The following is a 26,490-nucleotide window of genomic DNA, read 5'->3' as shown; positions in this document are numbered from 1 at the left end:
CTAAAACTCACAGTCAAGTTAAAGCAGTGGCATTTCAATGAATGGGTTCTATATACATAACTCGAAACAGGTAGCCTATGGCATGCTATAATCAGACTTTCCTCCATTTTTGAGAGACATCTATACTTTTTCTTCCGATTGTCTGGACTGAGCTGCAGAGAGTGGAGGACACATTGGCAGTTTCTATTTTTCGACTTTTGCGCCTGACTGCAGGGCATTTTTTTCTATGCCATCTTTTGGGGAGCGGAAAGGAAAGCAAACAGAGGAACTGGATCAGAGAAGGCTGTTTGTGGCTAATCATTATATTCTGGAAAAACAAGTGGTTCCTACACAACGTGATCACTTGCGGTGAATTGGTTATATGTAGGCTACTTCAAAATCAAAATCAATCATCAGATGATGCTTTTATTTAATCTAATGTAGTTGCAACCAATTAGCCTAAGGAGACCATCCTTGGGCACAGGAAAGATATCCGATAAAAGCGTAAATGCACTTTTAAATAACGTTACAAAACTAAAGTTAACAAAACAATACAAAAGAAAAAGAAGGATGACAAAAACTGAAGGCACAAACCTGAATTTCTTTCACATTCTCAACTGGAGCTGGCTGTTGGATCGGTCTGGTCCTGAAAGTAGACTTTGTTGAATGTGAGCTGTGATCCACATTTTCACTTTGCAGACTTTTTGTTAAATGCGTAAACGCGGGATTCGCGGATTTAGACAACTGGTTATTATCTCCGAACTGCTTTTCCATCGTGATATTCTACGTCAATCCTAAAATTCTTCAGCATGTGCACAGCTAGTTTTGGACGTGCCAGTGTTTATGCCTTGAGGCGCAGTTCCCAGATTTCACTTTCTGGCCAATAAATTGTTGTTCCCGGTTACCATGGAGACACCGCGGAGGTCTTTTCGAAGCTATCTGAGGTCCTCTGCAAATACCGACCAAAGCAAAAAGATTGCTTTCGGTGGAAAGAGATCCTGTCCCTAAACGCTGATCCTGGATCAGCTTCCACTTCTTATACGAAATGGTGGACATGAGGAATAGAGACGGAAAAATCAATCCTGGATCGGCTGCAGGCGGACGGAATGCACGATAAACATAAAATTCGTTTCTCATTTGACAAATACAGCAGTTGCAACGATATTTGCGAATATTTTTCATATAGCAGTGTACGTCTCTATGACAGGAATTTGGTACAGTATGTTATTTTCCAATCTTGTTAACTTAAAAAATTCCCAGAAGCGTTATGTCATTGCAGGGGCGCTATATTTAACTTTATTAGGTCACCTAGGCTTAATGCATTCAGATTTCAGTTGCAGCCAGTAGCTGGTCCCCATTGATTTCTACTATCAACATAAATGTATTATATTGAAAGAGGGGCAGATCATATTTGCAAATATTCCTCCAAGCGTGAAAACTAATTTAGCATAAACATACTTGCACTACTCCCGACTTTATATTGCACAAAGTCTGTATTGTCATAGAAACAGTTGGCTACTAAACTGCGTAAATCAAAGCAAAAAACTAAACTAGAATCGTAGTTATGCTACAAGTTAGAACACAGTGCGACCAATTGAGCGTCATTTTGAAAAGCTTTCGGACGCAGTTAAACAGAAGGAGGACTTGACAGTTCTAACTTGGAATATTTGGAGTTTCTTGGCATCCCTGCAACCTATTTCTTCAAAACTGAGGCGTGATAACTTTGTATGCTTTTGATTTTGTCAGTAGGGGGGCGGGATCTACACAGCCCCGGCTCCGCACTGACGTTATTGAATAAACGTGACATCATACACAACCAACCACTACATCCGCGTTGTTCGTCAGCTGACAGAAAGCAGAAGTCATGGGACTAAACATGGCTTTCTGCAGTGTGGGGACTGCTTTGCTCTGTGCTTTTGCCTTAACTACTCACTTGACAGTAAGTGCACCGTTTAACTTATTGTTAAGGTTTTATTCTTAACGATGACGTTGATGTAGTTGTTTTATTATATTAGTTTGACGCAAATACACGGTAAATTGTCGGTTATTTGAGGATATCCAGCAATCCAGCTAGCTATCGTTAGCTATGTACATAAACGGCTGTCTTAAAGTTTGTAAATCTGACAGATTGATGACATGTTCCCAATTGCATGGTTTGTGTCAGCATCTCTGCTCCTCTGAGAAATCACACGTTAAAACATATTACAGAGGAAGAGGAAAGTTAGTGGAGAGAGTGTAGCTAGCAATGTTCGAGCTAAAGTCTGTATACGTTAGGGACAAGAAAGCGAATGACACCATGTCGTCACATTCTACCCATATTTTCTAAAGTTCTGACCGCTCAGCTTTAATCGACAACATCCAGCTAGTACTACTGAAATGTAAGTGCTTTTAATATGTAACGTTAAAGATAAGTCAGCTCCATCCGATGTTAACTATACTGTTCCTCTAGACTTTCATGAATGGTCACTGGTTGTCAGTACAGGTGTTGTTGTGCATGCGGTCGGACGACGTTACTGAAGTTACATAGCTATACAGCAGCTTACATTCGTACACACATAGTTCTGAAAATATGAGTTTTTCTTTTACAGTCTAATTGAAAGGTACGTGAATTGCTGATGTAATGTGCGTATTGCATTATGGTGCTGTTAGCCTGACCGTCTGTAATTTGAATTATATTTTATTGCCTGTTTCATTGCCATTATTTCCTTATCTAACTTAAGTCATCAAGAATCTAGGATTGTCTGTCAGCGTTTTCGCCTTTGTAAACGAACTGTCCAACTAGCGATGTAACTCAAGGAATGAGCGGTATGGTTGTTTGAAAGCGAATTTGGTTTCATTGATGATTTTTAACAATAGATAAAAATTGTTTGTCAGTATAGCAATACTTTACCATACAGCAAAGCACTGAAAATGTAAGCTTCACCAGGGGCATGCAAAGTTATTTCCATATTTTAACTATGTAGTTAAAGATAGAATGCAGTTACTATATATCAAAACCAAGAAGATGTGGCGCGCTTGTGGGCTGAGCGCTAACAATATGCTATATTGATACGAGGTCATGTGTTGAGCTGTTGTCCAGTCCAGGTGACGTACATCTGCACCCATGTTGTTTCTGTCAGCTCTGACCTTCTTCTGTGACCCCTGCCCCCATCACTGAAAGCTTGTACATATCAGGACTGTTCAGGGCATCTCTGATGTCTGTGTTCCTCTAGTTTGCTTCACCCCGCACTTTCAGCATAGACTACCAAAATGACTGCTTCCGTAAGGATGGGGAGCCATTCCGCTACATCTCCGGCAGCATCCACTACAGCCGCATCCCTCGAGTCTACTGGAAGGACAGGTTGCTCAAGATGTACATGGCTGGCCTCAACGCCATTCAGATGTACGCACTGAACCGTAACTACAGATCTTGTGTGCTCTTTTCAAACATATAGTACCAGTAAAATGTCTGGATACAACTTTTATTCTTTATTTTTACTGTTTTCCACATTTTAGAATGATGGTGAAGACGTTAAAACTATTAAATTCCATTTGAAACAACACAAATGGAATTATGCAGTGACCAAAAAAGTGTTAAACACATTCTTCAATCTGTTAAACAGGTTCTTCAAAGTAACCAAAACATATTTTTTAAAAATAAAGTTTTTTTTGGAAAGATATTCATACATAGGCATCAACTTCACTGTTTATATTTGTCCAAGAAAGATGTTTCAAGTATTTAAGCATAAGTGTTTTGATCAAAATGTCTTTGAATGCATGTTTCCAATTGTCTTAATCAGGTGCGTCCAAACTTTTGACTGTTACTGTAGTTCTGGTTAAGGCTCGCATTTCTGTCCCTTGCATCGCTTCAAGGGAGGTGTTATAAAAGGAACCTTATGCCACAGTCATGTGTCTTGTCACATGAGGAGCTGTGTCCAGAGTCCGTCTCATTTCCTCGTGCTGTCTCATGGTTGCTTGTATTCAGGTACGTTCCATGGAACTACCATGAGCCTGCTCCTAGTCATTACAACTTCAGTGGAGACCGGGACCTGCAGCACTTCCTCCAGCTGGCACAAGACATTGGCCTCCTGGTCATTATTCGGCCAGGGCCATACATATGTGCAGAGTGGGACATGGTGAGTGCAGAGTGCATTAGCTCAGCTGACTTCAGTGAATCATTCCGAAGTCACACTCACCCTCATGCAGACCAACTGTCAGCCTGCAGAAGTCTGCGCTCAAATGTAACACCCAAAGGTGGCCACAAGGGGGCAATGTTCACCTCTTATATATGGAACTTATTGTATTGTATTGAGACTCCCCTGACAGACAGCAGTCTTGACTGTTGTGCTCATCTGTTGACTTTTTCGAAAACGTCATTTGAATGCATTGCAGTTGCAATGTATTTAATATAAATGTATTGAAATAAATTATAACTATGAGCTGTGCTGTCTTAGGGGGGGCTACCAGCCTGGCTGCTCAACAAGAAAGATATAGTGCTTCGCTCCTCTGATGCAGGTCAGTGATTTACAGATTGGAGTTCAGATCACTGTTTTGAGTTGCGCTGCTCATAGAATATCTTTGGTCCTGTGGAAGTTTTCTTAGAGACACACTTACCCACATTATATCTGTGCTGGACAGAGCTGTCTTTGTTGTGAGACATCATCTCTGTGTTCCAGATTACCTGGATGCAGTTGATAAATGGATGGGGAAGCTGCTCCCAATGCTAAAACCTTTCCTCTATCAGAACGGAGGGCCCATCATCACAGTGCAGGTGAGAACACATGTCCCGTCGTTACAGAACAGGCGAGGCTGTTCCTCTGTTGCCTGCTTAGCACTGACGCTGTAAAAAAGAGCAACAGTCACTGACGGTGAGGCAGACCAAAGGCTTTCATTACTCAGCCCTTTACAAGTGAGCTGCAGTACAGGATGACTTAATTTGTATAAACAGTTGATTCATAAAAGCATTTGATTCTTAAAAGCGGAATAACAAAGGAATGAATCAACTTGATATTTCATTTAAGCATTTTTATGTCATGTAACTTTAACTGTCTTTAACTAAATACTTCAAACATGAAACAAAACACATTTAAATGTATACTATTTTGTACAAAAATAAAACATACAATGTACAATTACACAATAAATGAAATAGTATGAATCACATTAATCATTTCAATAAAAAATTAACTGTGCAATTCGCTGGTGCTCCTGCCAAGGGCAGAAAGTCAGGACATTTACATTTCAGGACTGTGTCCATAAAGTATTACATAGTGAGTCAACAGGGTCATAATTATCTAGCAAAAATACCTCATTCTTATTATTCTTTGTCTGTTGGTGCGGGGCTTCATTGTTCATGCATGTTTGCTTTTGTCTGTGTGTTCAAACATGGGTTTGTGAGTTTGAGTGCATACATGCATGTGTTCACATGAAGAAAGCGACTTGCCATTGGCTACAATGACAGATATTAACTGGGGCTAGCTTACATTGCATATTATGTAACGTGGCAGGGAAAATTAGGAAAAAGAGGAGAAGCAGATAAGAAACAAAGTCAAATTCTGGGTTAAGTACCTTGCCCAAGGGTATAACAGCTTTACCCCCACAGGGAATCGAACCAGTAACCTTTCCTATATACAAGCCATGCTCCTTGCCACTATGCTGCACTGCTCTTTCTGTAGAAAACTATTAAATAATATCTGTTGTATATCTGTACTCTATCACTACCACAGAAGAATAAATTCACTTTTTGGAGTACTTCCATTGGCTTGCTGTAGATGGCACCAAAGAATATGAAGCACCGCGCATATGTGTTTACATAAAAGGAAAACACGTTATCTGCTTGAAATCTGTGAAACCCAGGTGCTGTTTCCCTCAGGGGAAAATCACACATAGAGGTGTGAATATGTTCTTCGCAAGATTTAAGTCCACAAATGTCGTGTCCCATGTCTGCTTGAGATTGCAGTTACTGATAAGACAACGGACAGCAGTCACACATCTGTGCTCTTCTCTCTGATGTGCAATGACTGAGAACTCTACTAAGAGGTGGAGTAAAAACAGTTATCTGTGCTATCTTTTTCACTCTTAAGCCCTTCCAGATTGTATCTATAATATGGGTATGAGCAATGCCTAAATTTAAACTGCAGGCCAGTGAGAACTACTGGTATAGGGTTTGTAGATGGTAGGGATTGTAGTCTGATACTGTGGTTAACAAAAAGATAGATCAATGCATTCAAGTCCCTTTGTATTTGTATTTTATTTTTGACATTGAAATGTGTGGTGCTTGCTGTTTTCATGTGGTGTGAAGAGACATGGCATTCTGCTCGCTCTGGCTGTGAAAGCCATGTCTGCACCACTCTGCATTATAAGGTGTGAAGAGTGCAGTGCATTCTGGGAAATCTGAAATGTGTGGCTTTCTCACACTCTCGCAGGTGGAGAACGAGTACGGCAGCTACTTTGCATGCGACTACAACTACCTACGCCACCTCAGCCAGCTCTTCCGCTCCCACCTAGGGCAAGAGGTGGTGCTGTTCACCACTGACGGCGCAGGACTGGGGTACCTGCGCTGCGGTGCACTGCAGGGTCTCTACGCCACCGTGGACTTTGGGCCAGGTCTGTTCACCAAATCGCACAGAAATCACTGCAGAGGGCGCCGTCACCTCTGTTGAAATGGGCTTTGGAGAATGAGAGTCGGGTGATTGAAAGCTAAAGTGAAAAAAAGAGATATTTAGTGTGAGATAGTGAGGTTTGACATGTCTTTGATCTGTAAGGCTTTTTTTAGCGCAATACTGACAGACAACTCCCCCAGCTTTCAATTCTTCATCAGCTTGTGCTCATATTGCGCTCATGGAATCATTTTAATTTATAGTTTCTGCATTGCTGTGTCAGATGGGGAGCTGACCATTTGTGTTACATTTGCAGTGGGGTCTGTTTGGGAAGTGCACATCATGTATTCATGGACACAATTATTTTTAAAAATAGACGTACAGCAAAATTTTTAAATAGTTGTATTAAATTAATTCTTTTAGGGTCATGTAGCCTTATTTGATATCATTAGAAATTTTACATTTCAGGACTGTGTCCATACAGTATTACACAGTGAGTATGAAGGGTCATAGTTTATCTGCAAAAAAATACCTTATTATCATTGTTATTTGTGTGTGGGTGCAGTTGCTTCCATGTGCATGCCTGTTTGTTTTTGTTGTGTGTTCTCACAGTGCGTGCGTGTGCGTGCGCGTGTGTGTGCGTGCGTGTGTGTGTGTGAGAGAGAGAGAGAGAGAGAGAGAGAGAGATACTGAATGCATACCTGCACTTATGCCTGTTTGTTTTGTCTGTGTATGTGTTTACACTCAGGTGTGAGTTTCGAGTGCATACGTTTGTGTGTGTTTTCTGTTGTCTGTGTTCAGACATGGGTTTGTGAGTTTGAGTGTGTATGTGAATTTGCATTTTTTTTGGATGCTGAATAGTGTGTTTTTTTAATTATGTTTTTAACAGTCACACTCACTCTTCTCACTCATTCACCTCATTGGACCCGCACGCGCACCTCACTCACTCCTTTACCTCATTCATGCCGTTTCTCCATACACACCCACACATTCACATCAACTATCACGCTCACTAGCAGACGGACAGATTCAGGTGGGTCTGTCTTGATTCTCACCAGATAATTGAGAAACATTGTTACAGATAACATTCAACATCGACAGCATACACATTTCAGGTTTCCAAAAAAGATATAAATTGCACTGCAATATTACAGTGTAGGTCATTGGATGGTGAGGGTTAGGAGGCACCAATGAGAGAACAGCAAGGCAAGCAGATGAGGCTAGACCTTCAATATACAGTATGTCCACAAAGGGGACCAAATCTGCCAAAATATAAAGTATATGTCTGCTTTTATAGAAGTGAAATGGAGGATACCTGTGTCAGACAAGAATTCCCACAGGATAGCTCAGGAATAAACAGGAGTAAACTATAACAATCATTTTAAACATTAACATAAGATAAAGCATCACCAAGTAAGTAAGTCTATAAAACAGTCACTGTTCAGAAGATACAGATTTAGTGATAATTTGTTTTATGAAAGAGTGTGTTACAGAATACCTTTATATTGTTACGTTCCCAGGATAAATGGATATCACCATCCATTTAGGGATCCCTTTGGGATTGCCATTTAGGACATAGTTTAGATCTGTCTAGACATTTTTAATAGATATACAGTACAATTTTTTAAAATTAATGTTCATATACAGTGCTGGCCAAAAGTATTGGCACCCCTGCAATTCTGTCAGATAATGCTCAATTTCTCCCAGAAAATGATTGCAATTACAAATGTTTTGGTAGTAATATCTTCATTTATTTTGCTTGCAATAAAAAAACACAAAAGAGAAAGAAAAAAAAGTCAAATCAAGTATCAATTTACACAAAACTCCAAAAATGGGCCGGACAAAAGTATTGGCACCCTTTGAAAAATCATGTGATGCTTCTCTAATTTGTGTAATTAACAGCACCTGTTACTTACCTGTGACACATAACAGGTGGTGGCAATCACTAAATCACACTTGCAGCCAGTTAAAATGGATTAAAGTTGACTCAACCTCTGTCCTGTGTCCTTGTGTGTACCACATTGAGTATGGAGAAAAGAAAGAAGACCAAAGAACTGTCTGAGGACTTGAGAAGCAAAATTGTGAGGAAGCATGGGCAATCTCAAGGCTACAAGTCCATCTCCAAAGACCTGAATGTTCCTGTGTCTACCGTGCGCAGTGTCATCAATAGGTTTAAAGCCCATGGCACTGTGGCTAACCTCCCTAGATGTGGACGGAAAAGAAAAATTGACGAGAGATTTCAACGAAAGATTGTGCGGATGGTGGATAAAGAACCTCGACTAACATCCAGACAAGTTCAAGCTGTCCTGCAGTCCGAGGGTACAACAGTGTCAACCCGTACTATCCGTCGGTGTCTGAATGAAAAGGGACTCTATGATAGGATACCCAGGAAGACTCCACTTCTGACCCAGAGACATAAAAAAGCCAGGCTGGAGTTTGCTAAAACTTACCTGAGAAAGCCAAAAACATTTTGGAAGAATGTTCTCTGGTCAGATGAGACAAAAGTAGAGCTTTTTGGGAAAAGGCATCAACATAGAGTTTACAGGAAAAAAAACGAGGCCTTCAAAGAAAAGAACACGGTCCCCACAGTCAAACATGGCGGAGGTTCCCTGATGTTTTGGGGTTGCTTTGCTGCCTCTGGCACTGGACTGCTTGACCGTGTGCATGGCATTATGAAGTCTGAAGACTACCAACAAATTTTGCAGCGTAATGTAGGGCCCAGTGTGAGAAAGCTGGGTCTCCCTCAGAGGTCATGGGTCTTCCAGCAGGACAATGACCCAAAGCACACTTCAAAAAGCACTAGAAAATGGTTTGAGGGAAAGCACTGGAGACTTCTAAAGTGGCCAGCAATGAGTCCAGACCTGAATCCCATAGAACACTTGTGGAGAGATCTGAAAATGGCAGTTTGGAGAAGGCACCCTTCAAATCTCAGGGAGCTGGAGCAGTTTGCCAAAGAAGAATGGTCTAAAATTCCAGCAGAGCATTGTAAGAAACTCATTGATGGATACCGGAAGCGGTTGTTCGCAGTTATTTTGTCCAAAGGTTGTGCTACCAAGTATTAGGCTGAGGGTGCCAATACTTTTGTCCGGTCCATTTTTGGAGTTTTGTGTAAAATGATAATTGATTTAATTTTTTTTTCATTGTCTTTTGTGTTTTTTCATTGCAAGCAAAATAAATGAAGATATTACTACCAAAACATTTGTAATTGCAATCATTTTCTGGGAGAAATTGAGCATTATCTGACAGAATTGCAGGGGTGCCAATACTTTTGGCCAGCACTGTAGTTATATTACAATATCAAGCGACAATTTAACATTTCATGACTGTCCTTATACAGTATTACACACTGAGTATGACGGCTCATAGTTTATTTGGCAATAGGGACTTTCTTCACATTGTACTTAGTATGTAGGTGCGCTTGTGTCCATGTGCACATCTGTTTACATTGCCTGTGTGCGCATGAGCTTACGAGTTTTAGTGTGTATGTGTGTGCATTTATGTTTGCTTTTGTCTGTGTGTGGTCATGCATGTTTTTGTGAGTATGAGTGCATGAGTGCATGAGTGCATGAGTGTATGTGTGTATGTGTGTGTGTGTGTGTGTGTGTGTGTTTGTGTGTTTGTTCATGCGTGCGTGCATGCCTGTGTGTGTCTGTGTATATGTGCATGCTCTTGTGTGTTCATGCATATGTTTTCAAGTGTGACTGCACATGAAAGTGTATGTGTGCACACATGTATGTGTGTGTGTGGGATTCTGAATAGTGTCTGTTTTACAGGTGCTAATGTTTCTGCTGCCTTTGCTGCTCAGAGACATGCTGAGCCTCGTGGACCTCTGGTAAGTGCAGAGGATTTTTTAGTGCAGTTTTATTGGTGCTCCTCCTTCTGCCTGATGGATACACAAGATAAAACACGTGTAGGTACTGAGACCTGTTTCTTCTTAGTCAAGGATATGTCTAGAGTAGCCACTAGAATGTCTCAGCTACTACACATTATGGGATAATATTTGCATTAACCAAACCTGTTTTACTGTGCTACCATCTGTGACTTTGTCGTAGGTTAAGTTAGATTAGATTATTATCCTCCAATAAGAGTATTCTCTCCACAGCTCATACAGGAAATAGTTTTGGTAATAATGTATTGGTGCAGTACAATGTCATGTAAAAGTTATGTCAAACCCAAATGCACATTAGTAAACAACCACATACCTGTTGGAAAACAAAGTCTATTCATTTTGCAGTCAGAATGATTATGGCAACAAACATGGGGAAAAAAGCTCTTTCTCAAGTCTACTTTATGCATCATAAGCTCAAGGATTTGTCTGCAGCTCAGAAGATGAACTGAAGGGGTTTTTTGAGTTAAATTTTTTTTCTAACATTGAAACTTAACAGGCATTGTAATTGAGTTTTTTTTAGATAGGATTAGATATTAAGCAGGTGTTCACCAGGTGTCTCTATACTACCTCTCCCTTCCAAGAAAGGCGACTCTATTCCTTTAGTCATTGGGTTTTCTGGCTTTCTGAAATCATTTGAAAGTAACCTGTAGAATAATTTAGTTCAGAAGTTAGTGTAAAAATGTACATATTAGTGGTTTGGGGTTGTTCTGATTTGAGTTGAAATAGCTGGGAGCTGAGTAAAGGTCCTACCATTGCCACAAAAGTCCCTCAGATAATTTTCTTTCCCCCATTTAATGTCAACACTCTTTCTATGAATCCTTTTTTTCCTCTAGACTGTAGGTGTGATCGTGGTATGATTCATAGTCTCATTTCAAACAGTCAATAAGATCTCAGACAGTCATGAGGGGGCGTTTCATCTGTATCGCAATTTTTTTGCGATTTTTTTCTTCCCAGAAAAATATCTGTTCAGGTGTTATACCCTCATACAGTGAATCTGTGAGTACTGGGAGCTTATTCAGTCTTACAGGACTAGTGCAGTCATGAATAACTGCTTATAAGTGTCACTTACACAAGAATGAAGTCGCTTATAATGCTAAGAGTTATCAGTCTTGTCAGGATTCCTCGTCAGTTAGGCACAGCAGGAAGTAGGTTGTGGTTCGGCCCTCTCTGTATGTAGGTGAGGCTGGGTCTCCAGTCGGGCTCTGCTGAAGAAGGGCACATCTGGATCACCTGCTTTCTATTCCTCTTTAAACAGAGAAGTTACAGAGTTATACCCCAGTGTGTGAGCATATGTGCACATGCGTATGTGTGTCTGTGTGTGCAGCTTTGTGTGTCTTTGTGTATGCATGTCTTTATGAAGGAGAGCATGCTTTCATGCACAAGAGTATGTGTGCGTGAGCATGCGTTTTTGTGTGCGATTGTGTGAATGTACAGACTCCCTCCTCCACCCATTGCAGGTGAACTCTGAGTTTTACACTGGCTGGCTCGACCACTGGGGGGAACGTCATGCTGTGGTCTCCTCAGCCATCGTGGCCAAGTCTCTCAACGAGATTCTAGCACTGGGAGCCAGTGTCAATCTGTGAGTGTAGAGTCCTCATACAGTGAATCTGTGAGTGTGGAGACCTCATACAGTGTACCTTTTGTGCTTATTTGGACCTTATTCAGTCAAACACTACTAGTGCAGTTGTGAATGACTCTGTTTATGAGTCACTTACAAAAGAATGAAATCACTTATAAGGCAAACAGCGCTGAAGACCAGACTTGACACATCGCTAGAAATTCTCTACCATTGGCAAAATTGCAGTTATAGATGGGCTGAATGACCTGTTCTCATCATTACATTTCTTATGTTCTTATTATGATCAAACCTATGATGATACATTAACACATAAAATGCTGTTTACATTTTAAAGAATCAAAATAAATTCCACAATTTTGCTTCACATAAAGGGAGTGCATTTTATTGATTCATTTAGTATGAGCTCAGTATTGCCAGGAAGATCACAGATGTCCACCAGGTGTCCCCTTGAGCAATGTGACCTGTCTGGCAGGGCTTGTATTAAGGCAAATATTCATTACAATATACATCTTTCACAAAGCTGATCAAGATAGGCAAAATCAAGACAGCCAATGAGTCACTGGACACCAATGTAAATGCATTTGTATGCTTACAGTTTTTTTTTTTTTTTTTGTAGGTATATGTTCATTGGAGGAACAAATTTTGGATACTGGAATGGTGGGTGAGATTGGAAGGCAAAGAGCAGTATCATTTTTGCTTTCTACTTTTTCTGTGATGCTCAGTCATAGGCTGCATTGTGAATATGGCTATCCGTGTGTATGGAACCCCATTTCATGTAATAATGTACAGTATGTACTGTCAATTTTAAATGACTGGTGTACTAGCTTAGGTGGTACACCTAAACATTTACAGAATTTATGCAAATAGGAATTCTTTATATTTGAAGGTAGCATGTGTGAAATCGGTAGTCATCAGACAACACAATTCATAAGCATAAATGGTGTTTATGATTAAAAATTGTTTACGAAATATAATGGACGTGGAAATGTGGCAAATATTTGTTGATAAAAACAATAATAGCAAAAATACAAACAAGTATGGTATGTAATATTAAGAGAGAGTGGGAGTTAACAATATGAAGAATATTTCAAACTGATTTTTGTGCAAAGAGGGAATTGGTTGAAATCTGAAATTGTTTCCAAACATCAGCTTCATTACAGCTGTTATCTTCAGCTCAAACCCGTGTCATGAAGAGTAAATATTCAGCACACCAGCAGGGGGTGATTGCTCTTTTAAAATGCTTAACAAAGGTCAGAAACTGGGGTTTTCTGTGTTTGAAAGTTCAGCCCTTTGTAGAGCAGTGGTGAGTAAAGGGACTTTCTCTTTCAATACTAATTGAAGGATGCTGTGTGTTAAAAGGTTCTGTTTCTGCTATTATACCATTAGTCGAATACGACATAAAACTCCTGTAAGATGTATGTCACAAAAAACAGATCATACTGTATCAAGGCTTTAAGTTCAAGCTAAATTCTGTAAATGGAACCAGAGCCCACAGGGAAAATGAAGTACTTTAAATGAGCTCAAAGTACATTTCACACGAACAGTTGAAAGTATTTCCTCACAGTTATTACATGAAGTACCTTGCCAGGATTTGTAGCGGAGTCAGAGACTCTTTGGTTCCTATAAGAACAAACACAACATAGTGAGAGTTTATTCACTTTATTATTTATTTTTTAATGACAATCTTAAATATTTTACTATATTTATTGTTGTTAGTGTTTTAATTAGTTTCTTCTGCATGAGAAGCATTCGACAAGGTTTGTGGTCATCATTTTAAATATTGGCAGAATAATAAACCAATTAAAACCAAGATGGCAAGCTGTCATTGTCACAGTGTTCTTACATTATTTTCCAGCTCTGATTTTTTCCAGCTCTGAGTTTTAATCTGAGGAACTAGTTAGGGATCTGACACCACTGGTTGGTTGGATCTTGCTAAGAACTTTTTAGAGGTTTGGTTTCAATTGTGTTAGAAAATCACTCTATCTTTCTATGTCTCGTTTCTCATTACCATTGTTCCTGCCTTTCTGTATCCCCTCACTTCACTCTGTCTTTCTGTCTGTCTGTTCCCATCCTTATCTGTCTCCATTTGTCTTTTTCTGTCTCTCCCTGTCCTTTTCTGTCTCTCCCTGTCTTTCTCCTGTCTTTCTCTGTCTCCCTCCATCTCAGTCCATCCTGATCCATTTCTGTCTGTTTCTTGGCCCCACAGGAGCCAACTCTCCCTACGCACCCCAGCCGACAAGCTACGACTATGATGCTCCCCTGAGTGAGGCTGGAGACCTCACTGACAAGTACTTCGCCATCCGGGATGTGATCAGCCTGGTAGGGATCATTTTCCCCCCATGTATGGTGTGCTGCATGTGGAGACCCGCGCTTTAAACTTTTTTGTGATCAACTGTTATCATTTTTTTCACATTCACACACATAAGGACATCGGAATACAATCGAAGAGGAATATAAACAACTTTCACCCTCCTGCCACCCTTCGTCACTGCTCCTAAGTAAATAAAATTACAAATGAGAAAATTGCAATGTATGAATTTAACTCCATGCTGCCACGGTTTCTGCTTTGGTGTTGTGGATCTGAGCCCTAGGAGGCTCCATATGAATAATAATTAAAGTTAAATTAAAGAGTCCAGTGGCACCAGGACAGGGAATGAAGGGGCTGCCATTGAAGTGCTGCCTGTTTCTTAGCAGCTTTCATTCCATGAGAGCTGGAGACCTGAATCATCATTGGGCAAGAGTAGCCGCAAGGTATATGGGACATTAGCGTTGAAAATTTTAAATAGTCCAAAAGAGAAGCATGTCCTGGCATTCCCAAAACATGTGGACAGATATTCACACTGGGGCTCAGTCACATCTCATGTCATTTGAGAGGGGTCAGATATATTCGATGTACAAAACTAAAATGGATTAATTGATGGTTAGGGTTTTCACAAGCAGAGATAATATCCCATATTGTATTCCAACAGCCTATAGTAGGCCTCTAGAAGAGGATGTGAGCCATCTTGTTTCATGCTTAACCTCTAAAAATTTTTGCAATAGATGAATAGGAAGGTTTGAAGCCCAGAGCACTCCATAGGCCCACATTGCAGAGCACAGGCGTAGGTAAACAAATAAAGAAAACCCGACAAATGTGAGAGTTTATACCATTTGCAATCCCATGTGTAATTTTTTCAACTAACCGCTATGTGAAAACCAAATTTGGAATGATAGGACCATGTCAAAGTGTTTCAGAAGAACTGTAGCCCTGGTAAATAAAATCCTGTAACCTATTTTGAAAGACAAAGCTTTCTTCAGAGGAGTGCGAAGAGGCCTTAGTGAATGGGCCAACCCAGGCAGACAGAGGGTGAAGGGCAAGTTGGAAAAAATTGGAAAAATTTGAACTCTTCTCCATTTCCCAAATGTTCTTTTTCACTGTTTCTCAATATATATTAACTGTGAGTTATATCCTTAATATATACTTAACTGTGATGGTTAACTGAAAACTCAATTAAATGTTATTCCAATTTAAATAGGCTGAATCAGAAGTCTTAATCTCCAAGAAGTGTTTTATTTTGAGGCCAACAGATGTTCAAACATCATGCCAAGCTTTTAATCTCCCACAGTACAGCAAGATACCAGAGGGACCTGTTCCCCCATCAACACCTAAATATGCGTATGGAGCTGTGAAAATGAAGAGGGTGAGTATCATTTCTCCAGTCTTTTCCGACAAACTTCTCTTTTTTCGTTAAAAAACTGCTGTGACATGTTTCCGTGGTATAGAAAATTTACTGAGAATGTCATCTGCAAATGTTCCTCCTGGAAGGCTAACTGTGGTTTTTCTGTGTCACTTTTAACCTCTGGTGGGTCAACAGTTCTGCTACTCTTCATGTGTGTGAACACATGGTTAAAAAAGCCATTCCCAGCATTTTTATTTATTCTCTGTGGCTGTTTTGTGAGTACTAAGAACCCAGTTTATTAGGCAAAGAGTCAGTTTGATCTGACTGGAGGAAAGACAGCTTACTGTAGAAGAACTGACCTTTTTCAGGAGCTGTGGCATAGGAGCAGAGTAAAGCTCTGAGTCCTGGCGCTCATTCTCCATGATGGACAGCTGTCTGTCATATGCATCTTTCAGTAGCTGCCTTTCTAGTCTGCTATATCACTGACTACGCTTTTTGAAGCGCATCCATTAAAACAGTTTAACTTCCATGAAAAGCTACACTTCCTTGGCTCCATCAGATCTCATGTCTGAGCACAGTGGTTGCATTGTTTTTTAATAAGGTGTCTTATCCTCCATAGTGATTTGCGTATATCTTGTTATATGCCTTCATATTACTTAAGGCTATGTTTATTGAATGTTTGAATTTATGTAACCATGTATTGCATGTAATCATTTTAGTACATAGCCTATGTATTTGCTAGCACCATCTGATAAAGGACCTTTATCGGATGCACTTTTTGCTCTTATGTTGTAAGCCACTCTGGATAAGAGTATCTTCTAGATGCCTAAGTACAAATGTAGATATGATAGTATCACATTGGTTGGTGGCATGATTTCTGCCCACAGTACTAAATCATACTGTCAAGCTTAATCGTAGTGTAAGTGGGCCCCATTTGTCGGTACAGGTGTGTGTGTGCCCATGCGGGCAATCGATTGTACATGCTTGTGTACAGATGTGCCTAGGTGTGTGTGGGCACACTTACTCATATACAGACGGGTGACAAATTAAAGGAAAAACCAACATAAAGTGTCTTAGTAAGGTGTTGGACCACAACGAGCTGCCAGAACAGAACATTCTTCTAAAAGATATTCCCTCATTCTCAGTCACCTGAGGAAGAGTTGCTCTTCTGTTTTTCCTTACATATCACACTAATGCACAAGCATCATGGTCATCGAATGTGTGCTGTCGACCACAGATTCTGACCGTATTTACTGATGTCTTTCCAATAGAGCTAAATGCAGATGTCACTTTAGTCACTGTTCTATTGAAACACTAGCCAGTTGAGCAGTCTTTGTGACTGAAGCTCCAGCCATTCATGCCCCAACAATGACCCCTCTTTCAAATTAGATCTTTTCCTCTTGCCATCTTGATCCAAAATCGAGATCAACTGGGCCTGTTCAACATTTTTATACATGCCACAGAGTATGATTCGATGTTAATTGCTTAATTGTACCATGCAGTACACCTGTGTGGGAGCATCTTCATTCGTTACATTTCTCCACCCATTTATTCAGGGTTTTCCTTTAATTTGTCACCCATCTGCATATAGGCACGCCATTGACTGTTTTCACCTGCGCCGTGTACAGCATAACTTATAAGGATGGATTGATAATAACTTATTTGTCTATATGTTCATAGTATTCCAGGTCATACACTTATCAGAATCTGTTCTGTAGTCGGATCTGTAACATGTTGTACTGACAAATTGACAAATAATAAAGAAAAGAGAATGAAAAGAGAATGAAATATATGCTTGTTTATGCATGTCTGTGCATAAAGTGTGTCATTTCCTTGTGGTACCAGGTGTGTTACCAGTGGTAAGTAGTGTAAGCTGGCCAAGCAGAGTGTCATTAATAGATAGTGGCTTGTTTGCGAATATGAGGAACACTCAGGAAGGCGGTGGGGGGGGGGATTTCACAACCATGATTCTCAGTTTGCGACGGGTGCGGTTATATGTCTCCATGCTGAGAACTGTGCTATCAGTGTATCTTGTGTTTTGTACGCAGCAGCCCTCTCCGAGGTGAGATAAATGCCAGTGCAGTGAGTGCAGGCTTTGTGTCTGATCTGGCAGAACAGGCTTCCTGTCCAAATAGTAACTCCAATTATACAACTAATATCCGAAGCAGTACAGACGCCATGATACCCTCTTTCTCCTGCATTCTTGGATCCCTGGACTGAAGATAAATGTAACGGGATGCATATCCCATATTCCTCTACGAAGTAACCAGTGTCGGGGCTCCTTTCATTTGCCAGACCCTCTTCTGCCTTACATCTTTGGTAGGAGGAGGTCAGGTGTTTGTACCATTCTTTTTACAACCTGAAAGCATGCAGGAGAATGAGAGCGTGGGAGACAAAAGGGGATGGAGGTTCTTGACAATATTGAGATTTTTTTGCATAAAGACATGCACACTGCATAAAGCACATGCTAAATGCATGTTGGGGAAGGCAGTATTACAATGTGCAGCAACATCTCCACATTTCACACATCAGCATGTTTATCTAGATTTTGTATTCAGCCCTGACCAAAACTTCCCCTTTTTATTGTTTTTCTACTCAAACAACTTGGCCTTTAACAGACCTTGTTCCTTGGCTCTGTTCTGTTATATTATATGCCATGCTGATATCCTCCTGTGGACACCATTTTTGTTAAACTGAAATGACTTGACTTCATTTTAGATTTTAGAATATAAATAGAAAAATCAGTTACTGGTAGAATTCAATTGTTTCTATTCATGCTGAATAGTTCATTATTTACAAAATGTTAATAAATGACTCTTGCAGTGTTTATGTGGTGATGCTATGATAAAAGTATAATATAATAGTATTATTATGAACATCCATCCATCATAATTAAATATGCATTCTCTACCTTGCTGAGCACATCTGTTCAAGTATGTAAATATATCATTAATGCTGTAGTGAATTCACTGTTGTGAATTGGGCAACATCATATTTAGCATCTAGTAATATAGTTGTATTGTTTTGTTAGCTAGTGAATCTTGCAGCAGAATTATTCACAGTATTTTTGATGTTTGAACTTGGCAAAAAGTGGGTAAGTGGTCAATAAAGAAGTGTAGCGTGAACAACAGGTCTAGAAAGAGATAATTATAACAGATCTTCAGGAAGTGGTTTTTTTCCCTTTGCAATCGAAACTGATCTCCCTGATGAGCGGGTAATTCTTATGTGCAGGTGGTGAAAGGCTTAAACATCCACTTGTAGAATCCACTGGTATCTGTGTGAAAAAAATTCTACTTGCACTGTACTCATATTTCTGACTAACCTTTCAGGTCATGAACAATACTTGGCTTACCTATAGCAAGAGTTTCTGTTTTGACTTTTCTGTAACTTACTCTTTAGTACATTTACATTTATTTATTTAGCAGAGGCTTTTAGACGTACAAAAGTGCATACAGTAAGTATTAGCGACAGTACGTGGACAGGATATGTACAGTTCCACAATGAGACAATTCTCAGCTGAGAACTTGAGGACACAGTACTATCTAATTTATACAGCTACAGGGTATAGGGCAACTAAAAAGATCCAACTTCAAACAGCGCAATGAGTGCCAGAGTAAAGGCAGTAACAAGAAAACAAAACACAGAAAGCACACAGCAATTTATAACAGCACTGATCTGGGGGGAGGGGGCAATTGTGTGACAGGTCAGTCCAGGTAGAGGAAGAGATGTGTCTTCAGGCCACGTCTGAAGGAATGGAGTGATGAAGCTGTCCGTAGCGGGACAGGGAGTTTGTTCCACCACTGGGGAGCGGTGTAGGAGAAACGCCGTTGCCTAGCAGAGCGAGAACCTCCCACTTTGTCTGTGCAAGGAGCAAGACGTCCAGTTGATGCTGAGCGCAGGGGCTGGGCAGGTGTGTAGGGCTGGATGAGGTCTGGGAGGTGGGTAGGGGCTGTCCTGTTGATTGCAGAGAAGGCGAGGGTCAGCGCCTTGAATCTGATCCTAGCAGCCACAGGAAGCCAGTGGAGGGATTTAAGCAGGGGAGTAACGTGGGAAAATTTGGGGAGGTTGAAGATTAGCCGGGCAGGTGCGTTCTGGATGAGCTGCAAAGGCTGGGTGGTGCAGGCTGGGAGGCCTGCGAGGAGAGCGTTGCAGTAGTCCAGGCGAGGAAGCACTGTGGCCTGAACAAGGAGCTGCGTGGCGTATGTTGTCAGTCAGTAAGTTTTGACTAAACTCCTAAGTGCAACTTTAATGTAGATCTTCAAACCACTCAAAGTGGCTAATGTCCATTCTTATCGAACATACTGTGAACTCTTTAAGGAATGCAGACTTTTTTATTTTATTGTGTGTTTTATTGAAAAGATCCTTGTGATCCTTCCTGTTACCCTATTTAAACTCCTTGGATCCATCCATATAGTTTTTCTGTGTCTGGCACAGTAGGAGAGATGAGATATGAATCGTTGTACGTCTGTGTCCCCTTTCAGATCCAGACTGTATCTGAGGCAGCCGACTTGTTGTCCTTCTCTGGGCCTGTAAAAAGCGCATTCCCCCTGAGCTTCTCTGAGATGAATCAGGTATGGTTCTGAGTAACAGAGGTCACCAGGGGCCTCCTCAGTTCACATATGATCAGACACTCTAAAAATCTGTATCTACCATAGTGGATTTAAATGATTATTATTTTGCTCTGGTAATAACTGTATTTTTGCTATCCTTTGAAGTATTTTGGATTCCTGCTGTATCGGACTAAGCTTCCTGTGGACTGTACCACACCTTCGCCCCTGTCCTCCCCCCTGAATGGGGTGCATGACCGTGCCTATGTTTCTGTCAATGGAGTAAGCATTTTTCTGTGGGCTTCACCTCATTTTGTATTTGGTATGATTTTTTTCCTTGTTCATGAGGGGCACAGGTGGTTAGGGACTATTACTGTACATTTATATTGCAGTCATGATATGTATGTGTAGCAGACAAATCACGCATGGCTCCCCTTATAGGTTGCAAGTGGTATCCTTGAAAGAGACAAATCTATAACCATTAACATCACTGGCAAAGCAGGGAGCCTTGTGGACATACTGGTGGAGAACATGGGGCGAGTCAACTATGGGAAGGACATCAATGACTTCAAGGTGAAATGTTTTTAACGGAAATTTGGTATAATGAAATTTAGTCTTTAACAATACAGGAGTGTACTCTTTATTGTGTTCCCTGTCAACCACCATCTGGTCTCAAACAGAAGATACAACATACTGGTGTCAAAGCATCCACTATCTGTTCCCCAACAGGGCCTGGTCTCCAATCTTACCCTGGGCTCTGAGGTTCTCAGAGACTGGGTGGTGTATAGCCTGGCTATTGACGAGGCTGTCAGCAAGGGCCTGCTTCATGAGGATGCATCCCTGGAGGCTGCTCCACCCTCACACCTCTCAACTCCAACCTTTTACGCCGGCAGCTTCAGCATCCCTGATGGAATTCCAGACCTGCCTCAGGATACTTATATCCAGTTTCCTGGCTGGGGGAAGGTAGGCACAAAGGGATGTGGCCTTCACCTTTGGGATTAAATTCTGATTGGCCTGAGGAGAAAGGGGTGTGGTTTTCAGTTCTCTTTGGTCTGCAGGGGGATGTGGCCTGAATCAATGGCCCTGTTCACACCTGGCATTAACATGCATCTTGGGTGATCCGATCACAAGTGGACAGCTCTAAGTACATCTATTCACACCTGGCATTAAAATGCGTCTACACATGGGTCTGGAGTGACCACTTGTGATCCGCTCTGTATGCAAATAAACACGTACATCATTTCCGTTTGCAAATGTAAGTTTATGCATCATTTAAAAGTCTATTTGAACAAATCTTGTTATGACTGTCACTATGAAATAATGCATGTTATATATGTAAATGAAAACCTAGTTGTGTGAACTAGTGAACCAGTGTGAACGCCTTTGCCCCGCGAATGAGTATGTACTTCCGCTTACACAGAGGACGTCAGTTGAGTAGGTAGTTCTTCAGTGTGGCCCAGGACACATTTGCGTTCACACTGCTAAAAGAACGTGGCCATATGCGGCCCAGACCACCTCTGCATGTGGTCTGTGCGATCGGATCTCAGTGTGTCCTGGGCGCATTAACACCTGTACTTAGAGCTGTCCACTTGTGATCGGATCACCCAAGACGCATGTTAATGCCAGGTGTGAACAGGGCCAATGATTTTCAGTTCTGATTGAAAGAGGCAAGAGGTCTCAACTGGTTGGTCTACAGAAGCTTTACACAGTGTTTCACCATTCACTAATTTTACAATACTTTACACAAGTTCAGTCACATCTGATTACAGCAATAGTAATAAGGAGCATGACTCGCAACCGAAAGGTTGCCGGTTCAATCCCCGCTGGGACACTGCTGCTGTACCCTTGGGCAAGGTACTTAACCCACAGTTGCCTCAGTAAATGTCCGGCTGTATAAATGGATAACATTGTAAAGAACTGTAACCTATGTAAGTCGCTTTGGATAAAAGCGTCTGCTAAATGAATAAATGTAAATGTAAATGTAAATAGTGGCTGACTTAAGAAAATGTCTTCTGTAATTTTTTAAAATACACATTTATCGAAGAGTGCTGTGAATAAGGGTCAAGTTATACACATTTAATTTTGTGTTAATTTAATTTAGTACACATTTAAGATTGTGTTCCTTCCCTGCATGAATTAGAATTATAAGTACAATTAGTGATGGTTATCTCTCATTCATAAAAAAATGGGGAAATAAATGAAAGCCATCAGTCATTTAGATGGACTTATGGATCATTTGGTAATTTTTCTTTTTTATCTGAATGAATTTTTTGCAAAGCAGTGCAACTACTTTTCTGTTTTCTGTATCTAGTAAGGCCCCAGAGAGGTGTACTTTAAACAACATTTGTTTTTTTGAGTGGGAGAGCACAAGTGCCCCCAGAATGAGTCAGAGATGTCAGTACTGTTATCTTAGATGTGCGGTTCTACCTTATAAGATAAGTTTATAAGATAAATATAAAGTTTCTTATCTGCAGCACTATATACCAGCTGCAAATGTTGCAGATGTGCTGGTGCAGGCATCCTGCCTGAATGAACACAGAACATCGCATTTCCACTCTGACTGAATGAACACAGTCCTACATATTTACACTCTGACTAAATGAACACTGTATACAAAGCTTCCATAAGTATCCAAAATGACCTCCAACATGCTGTCACACTTTAAACCAATCACACCTTATGCTATCGATCTGAGGCTTGAATTGTTCAATTCTTATTCAAGACATGCATTAACCACTTTAATAAGAGACTGTTTTGTATCACATTTTTCAAATGCAAGGGGTAGCACTTATTGTGAATTAGCTCTGGGCCTCAGGTATATTTTTTTTCTTCTTTAACTACTTAAACTATATGCTTTTGCCCACATAGTTCAGTTTTACCTCATAACAAAGGACCAGTAGATGCTCTTTCTAATAATGGACTGTTGTTAAGAGATAATGTGGTTTTCAGCTCTTGCAGGCAATCCAAGCAGGTGGTTAGCATCCATTTATCTTTTGGTAACACAGAAGTGTTGTTGGAGAATCCCTATCTATGGAGATACAGTATAAAGAGAAACAGTATAAAAATGATACCCATTTAGTAAATGGCAGAGTGCAGTGTAACTTTTTTGCAACAATAGTCAGTTCAAATTGAGTTGTAATAGTTTAAATTGACTATAATGTGAGGTTCTCAAGGGTCCCCAAATTGGACATGTTGTAAAATCTAGTGATCACTGCAGAAGTGAAAGCACGGAACAAGATGCAAGATGGATGATCTGAGATAAGCTAAGAGGATACCACTTTTATATGGTCTGTGGCCACTGTTTTTTTCCTTTACAGCAATTGATACATTTCCTGAAGTCTGAAAGCAAAAATATTTTGAGCTGGTACCAGTGTCAGAGAGCCCTAAACATCAAAGTAGGCTTAGCAGCTGAAATATGACATCTATGGGTATGTTCATTAGCTCAGAATTCAGGGTGAAAGGCTTACTGAAAGCACTGAGCGTAATCTAATTTTATTTAAGGTAATATGTAGATCAGAGTGAGCAACTTGCTAAGCTGTTGGCTCATCTTTGGTTGCACTGACCTACTGTTCCATTTGTGTATATGATCCTAGAGAGGTGTCAGCATCCAGGAAGTAAACTAATCTGATAGTGCTCAAGTTGACCAGCAGCAACACTTGTTTTTCCAGTCTGAAGCCCAAGAGGAGAACACATTCTGTTCAGTGTTTACTCTGAGCTGCACTTTACAATAAATTATGAGCACTTAGCTATTTAACAGGCATGATGCAGGTATAAGTACTGTGCAGACTAGGACCATGAAAATGGAGTAGCACATTTATGGTTCATTTTTTCTTAACACAAAGTCTGGGGAGTAAAGGCGAACAGGAAAAAAGTGAAAATAACTGAGAAGCCACAAAGGATTTTATTTTTAGTTTGCTATTCTCATTTCTTGGGAGTGGGAACTGAAAATTTATTTATTTTTATCCTTTGAGTGTGTCTCACTCATCCTGTGTCTAAATAAACACCTATCTCAAGCCTTATATATCAGGCCTATAAAAATGTCGTTCCTGAACAGTGGCAGTGTCTGTCGCTGTACTAAATATGTATACTGCACTTCATGTGTAAGCATTTTCAAATATGAAAATATTTATACAGTATTAATATCTTAATATTTGACATAATCACATGTTTATCCAGCCTTTTTGAGAAAAATCCATTCTCAGTCAATTTTCAGAAACATTAATCCCACATATAACATTGCATCTACGGAGAAATAAGTTTCAGTTCTCTTTTATATGGTTTACCACAATTTCCATTGCATTGACATGAAAGCTGGGACTGTTGGTGTACTCTGAGCTCAGACTGTCAGCACATGGAAGACTTTAGCTAGCTGAAAGTCCAAGTAAAAGCAAAACTTCAACTAACATGATATAAAAATCACAAAATAAAACGAGTCCCCCATTACAGGCTTAAGGGTGGCCCCTGCTCAAGTTCCTACTCATTTCTGATTTATCAGACCTCGATTTTTCGCAAGAATTAGGACTATAATATTTTGTGTCTCTTATCAGTTGTGTTTAGTTATCATTAACTGATAACTAAATTGGGTTGCTCAACTTTGCCAGGTTATCACCAGTGGCAGTAGACTTATCTGCTGGATCATTCAATCGCATTGTCCCCCAAGCGTCTTGTCTTTCAGAAGAGTCGCTGGCACTCCTCTCCCCTTACTGCGGACTTTAATGTGGGACATACACACTGCATATTTGCTAATGTTTAAGCAGATAACATCTTGATGATGTCTGTGGCTGACACTACCTGCAGTCCCCTCAGTTCATGAGACCTTCTAGAAGACAGAGACCAGAAATAGAAGCTCTACATTGAGGAATATTGAAATGACTCAGGCTGAATGCACCAGGCTGAGATCTTAGAGCCAAGATGACTGACTACTTTTTCTACCTTTTTCTCTAAGCGCAGAAAACATTTATTTCAGCCATTTCAAAACAGTCATCATGGTATTTGACAACACTGTGTCGACTTCTTAACCTTTTCACCTTTAATTACTTTGTTCTGTTCTTTATTTATTTCCTTTCCAGGGACAAGTGTGGATCAATGGCTTTAACTTGGGTCGATACTGGCCCAGCAAGGGACCACAGGTGACCCTGTATGTGCCAGCTCATATTCTAACCACGGCCGCACCCAACAACATTACGGTGCTGGAGCTCGAGAGCGCTCCCTGCACTGAAGGGGCATGTACAGTGGAGTTCACGCACACTCCCATCCTGAACGCCACAGTCACGCACACAGCTGCAGACAGGAGGAGGCTCTTCAGCAAAGAGGACCTGTCCTGAGAAATGATGCAACACTCCTTAACACCAACAACAACAACAATGGTGCACAAGATCACCGAAACAATTTGCTTTGTGTTTCCCCTGTGGAGGAATTCAACGTGCACTTGCCTATTTGTTATTTGGGCTCATTTTGCATGGTGCCTTTTCTGCATTAGTTTGTAACATGTCTTTGTTTTTAAAATTCGCATGGATCATGGACAGTGCTACCTCTTTGTTTGCTCTCTTACATACATATTTCATCTGAAGGTTTTAATCACTCAGGGTACTACAAAGAAGGATACGGCTTTTCAGTATCGCTTATCTGGTTATGTCAATTCAAAGGGAACTTTAAACAATCCAAACAATCAGAACTTCTGCTGTGTTGCTGCATTGTGTGCTGTACAAAGTAACTACTTCAGAGCTAAAAGGGAGGGTTGTCTGACAAAATGAGGCATTAGGCAAATATACTGTGGTTTCAGGTCTGTCAGTTTCACCTTGAAGTTTCACATCTTCATATCTCTTTTCATTTCATATCCGTTTTATCCCCTTGTGCTGTAGCCTTCACATGCTAAGTGATGGCTTTGTTTGGAGCTTCATTTTTCACCACATCTCCTCATTACAGATGTACAGGACACTGTTTTTATATCCGTGATTTAGTGTGATCTTCTGTGATACATTTTGTCGCACCTTAATTCAGTTGTTGCACATACTGAGGATTGTCTTAAATTTTTGTCAACTGTTTTAATACGTATTTTAAGCAGATTTATTGTTTGTCTTTTGGTTTTATAGCAGACACTACTCTGGTCAGACTGCAAGAGTACTGTGAGGTACAGTATGCAGAACAGGTTTGTGTTAGCTGTAAGTGTGATTGGCTTTCTCACTCTGTTGATAATCGGATTTTAGATATAGAATGTCATGTTTGTAAATCAGAACTTTCTGTATTTTTAATGATGCTT

At 40.4% G+C, this 26,490-nt stretch overlaps 1 protein-coding gene across 1 annotated transcript; it reads left to right on the top strand.

Moving 5' to 3' along the window:
• Positions 1–1,846: 1,846 nt before the first annotated feature.
• On the top strand, positions 1,847–26,397 carry glb1 (galactosidase, beta 1). Its single transcript, XM_036538853.1, has 16 exons — positions 1,847–1,918; positions 3,192–3,361; positions 3,944–4,094; positions 4,413–4,473; positions 4,635–4,729; positions 6,384–6,564; positions 10,331–10,389; positions 11,904–12,025; positions 12,642–12,682; positions 14,232–14,344; positions 15,631–15,705; positions 20,166–20,255; positions 20,400–20,513; positions 20,673–20,804; positions 20,961–21,194; positions 25,301–26,397. The coding sequence occupies exons 1-16, from the start codon at positions 1,856–1,858 to the stop codon at positions 25,553–25,555; spliced, it is 1,956 nt and encodes a 651-aa protein (XP_036394746.1). The 5' UTR covers positions 1,847–1,855; the 3' UTR covers positions 25,556–26,397.
• The last annotated feature ends 93 nt before the right edge of the window (positions 26,398–26,490 follow it).

Source organism: Megalops cyprinoides, chromosome 10 (assembly GCF_013368585.1).
Source record: "Megalops cyprinoides isolate fMegCyp1 chromosome 10, fMegCyp1.pri, whole genome shotgun sequence".
Taxonomy (NCBI): domain Eukaryota; kingdom Metazoa; phylum Chordata; class Actinopteri; order Elopiformes; family Megalopidae; genus Megalops; species Megalops cyprinoides.
Note: the sequence above shows the minus strand (reverse complement) of the source record. Positions and strands in the feature narration are given on the sequence as shown.